Raw genomic sequence first — 1,004 nt, 5'->3', positions numbered from 1 at the left:
GCCCCTCCCTGTCTCCTCTCTCCTCTGCAGGAGGCCATGATGGATTTCTTCAACGCTCAGATGCGCCTGGGGGGGCTGACACAGGCCCCTGGCAACCCTGTCTTGGCCGTGCAGATTAACCAGGACAAGAACTTTGCCTTCTTAGAGGTGAGCAGGCCTTGTTCCCACCGGACCCTTCTGCAGCCTGCTCGCCACCCAGCTGCAGTCTTGGCACCTTTGGGTGGGCTCTGCCCGGCCACTCGCCCTGCCCCTCACCACCTCCTTTGCTGTCCTTTCGTTCAGTTCCGCTCAGTGGATGAGACCACCCAGGCCATGGCCTTCGACGGCATCATCTTCCAGGGCCAGTCGCTGAAGATCCGCAGGCCTCACGACTACCAGCCCCTGCCGGGCATGTCGGAGAACCCTTCTGTCTACGTGCCTGGTGAGTGGGCTCTGTGGGGCCTGAGGGGTGCGCAGGCCCAGCCCGGGGCCTCTCAGCCTGTCGGGGGCTAGGGCAGCCCGAGGGTCTTGGGAGAAGTGGGATGCTCTGGGCCTCCAGGTCAGTGCGCGCGTGCTGGAGCCCACGTGGATGCCCGTATGTCCACTGAGCTCCACGGGCCTGATGGGTGGCTGTCCTCTTCTCTCTTGTCTCGGGGCTTCTGCTGACCCCTTGCTTGAAGCTGGTCTCCCCGCTGTGGTAGGGGAGACAGCGAAGCAGACCTGGGTGGCCAGAGTCTGCTCTCTGATGGGCCGGAGAGTCGCTGTGCTTTGCAGCTGCATTGTCCCTGGTGAAGCTCCTCTGTCACTTGGGCCCAAATGTCCACAGATGCTGGCGTTGGGTGCCGTGTCACACTCACGGTGTAAAAGGCCCTTCTGGAAAGCTCTCAGACCAGGCAGGAGTGGCACGTGGCTGCACTGGACCTGCAGGTTGTGCTGAGGGGTGGACCTGTGTTGTGGGCGTCACCACACCCGGGGGTGGAGAACACGGGCTGTGCTGGCTGAGGTTCACACCGAAGGGCGCCTTT

General features: G+C 63.1%; 1 protein-coding gene across 1 annotated transcript; it reads left to right on the top strand.

Moving 5' to 3' along the window:
• The first annotated feature begins 6 nt into the window (after positions 1-6).
• On the top strand, positions 7-992 carry LOC104995411 (splicing factor U2AF 65 kDa subunit-like). Its single transcript, XM_010849292.1, has 2 exons — positions 7-147; positions 283-992. The coding sequence occupies exons 1-2, from the start codon at positions 37-39 to the stop codon at positions 490-492; spliced, it is 321 nt and encodes a 106-aa protein (XP_010847594.1). The 5' UTR covers positions 7-36; the 3' UTR covers positions 493-992.
• Positions 993-1,004: the final 12 nt, after the last annotated feature.

Source organism: Bison bison, unplaced genomic scaffold (assembly GCF_000754665.1).
Source record: "Bison bison bison isolate TAMUID 2011002044 unplaced genomic scaffold, Bison_UMD1.0 scf7180017850831, whole genome shotgun sequence".
Classification (NCBI taxonomy): domain Eukaryota; kingdom Metazoa; phylum Chordata; class Mammalia; order Artiodactyla; family Bovidae; genus Bison; species Bison bison.
This window is presented reverse-complemented; position numbering and strand designations above follow the sequence as displayed.

Excerpts from the sequence above, each read along its gene's own strand:
- LOC104995411 (XM_010849292.1), top strand. The coding sequence starts at position 37 with ATGATGGATTTCTTCAACGCTCAGATGCGCCTGGGGGGGCTGACACAG. Across the intron at positions 148-282 it reads AGAACTTTGCCTTCTTAGAG|TTCCGCTCAGTGGATGAGAC; the intron begins GTGAGCAGGCCT and ends CCTTTCGTTCAG.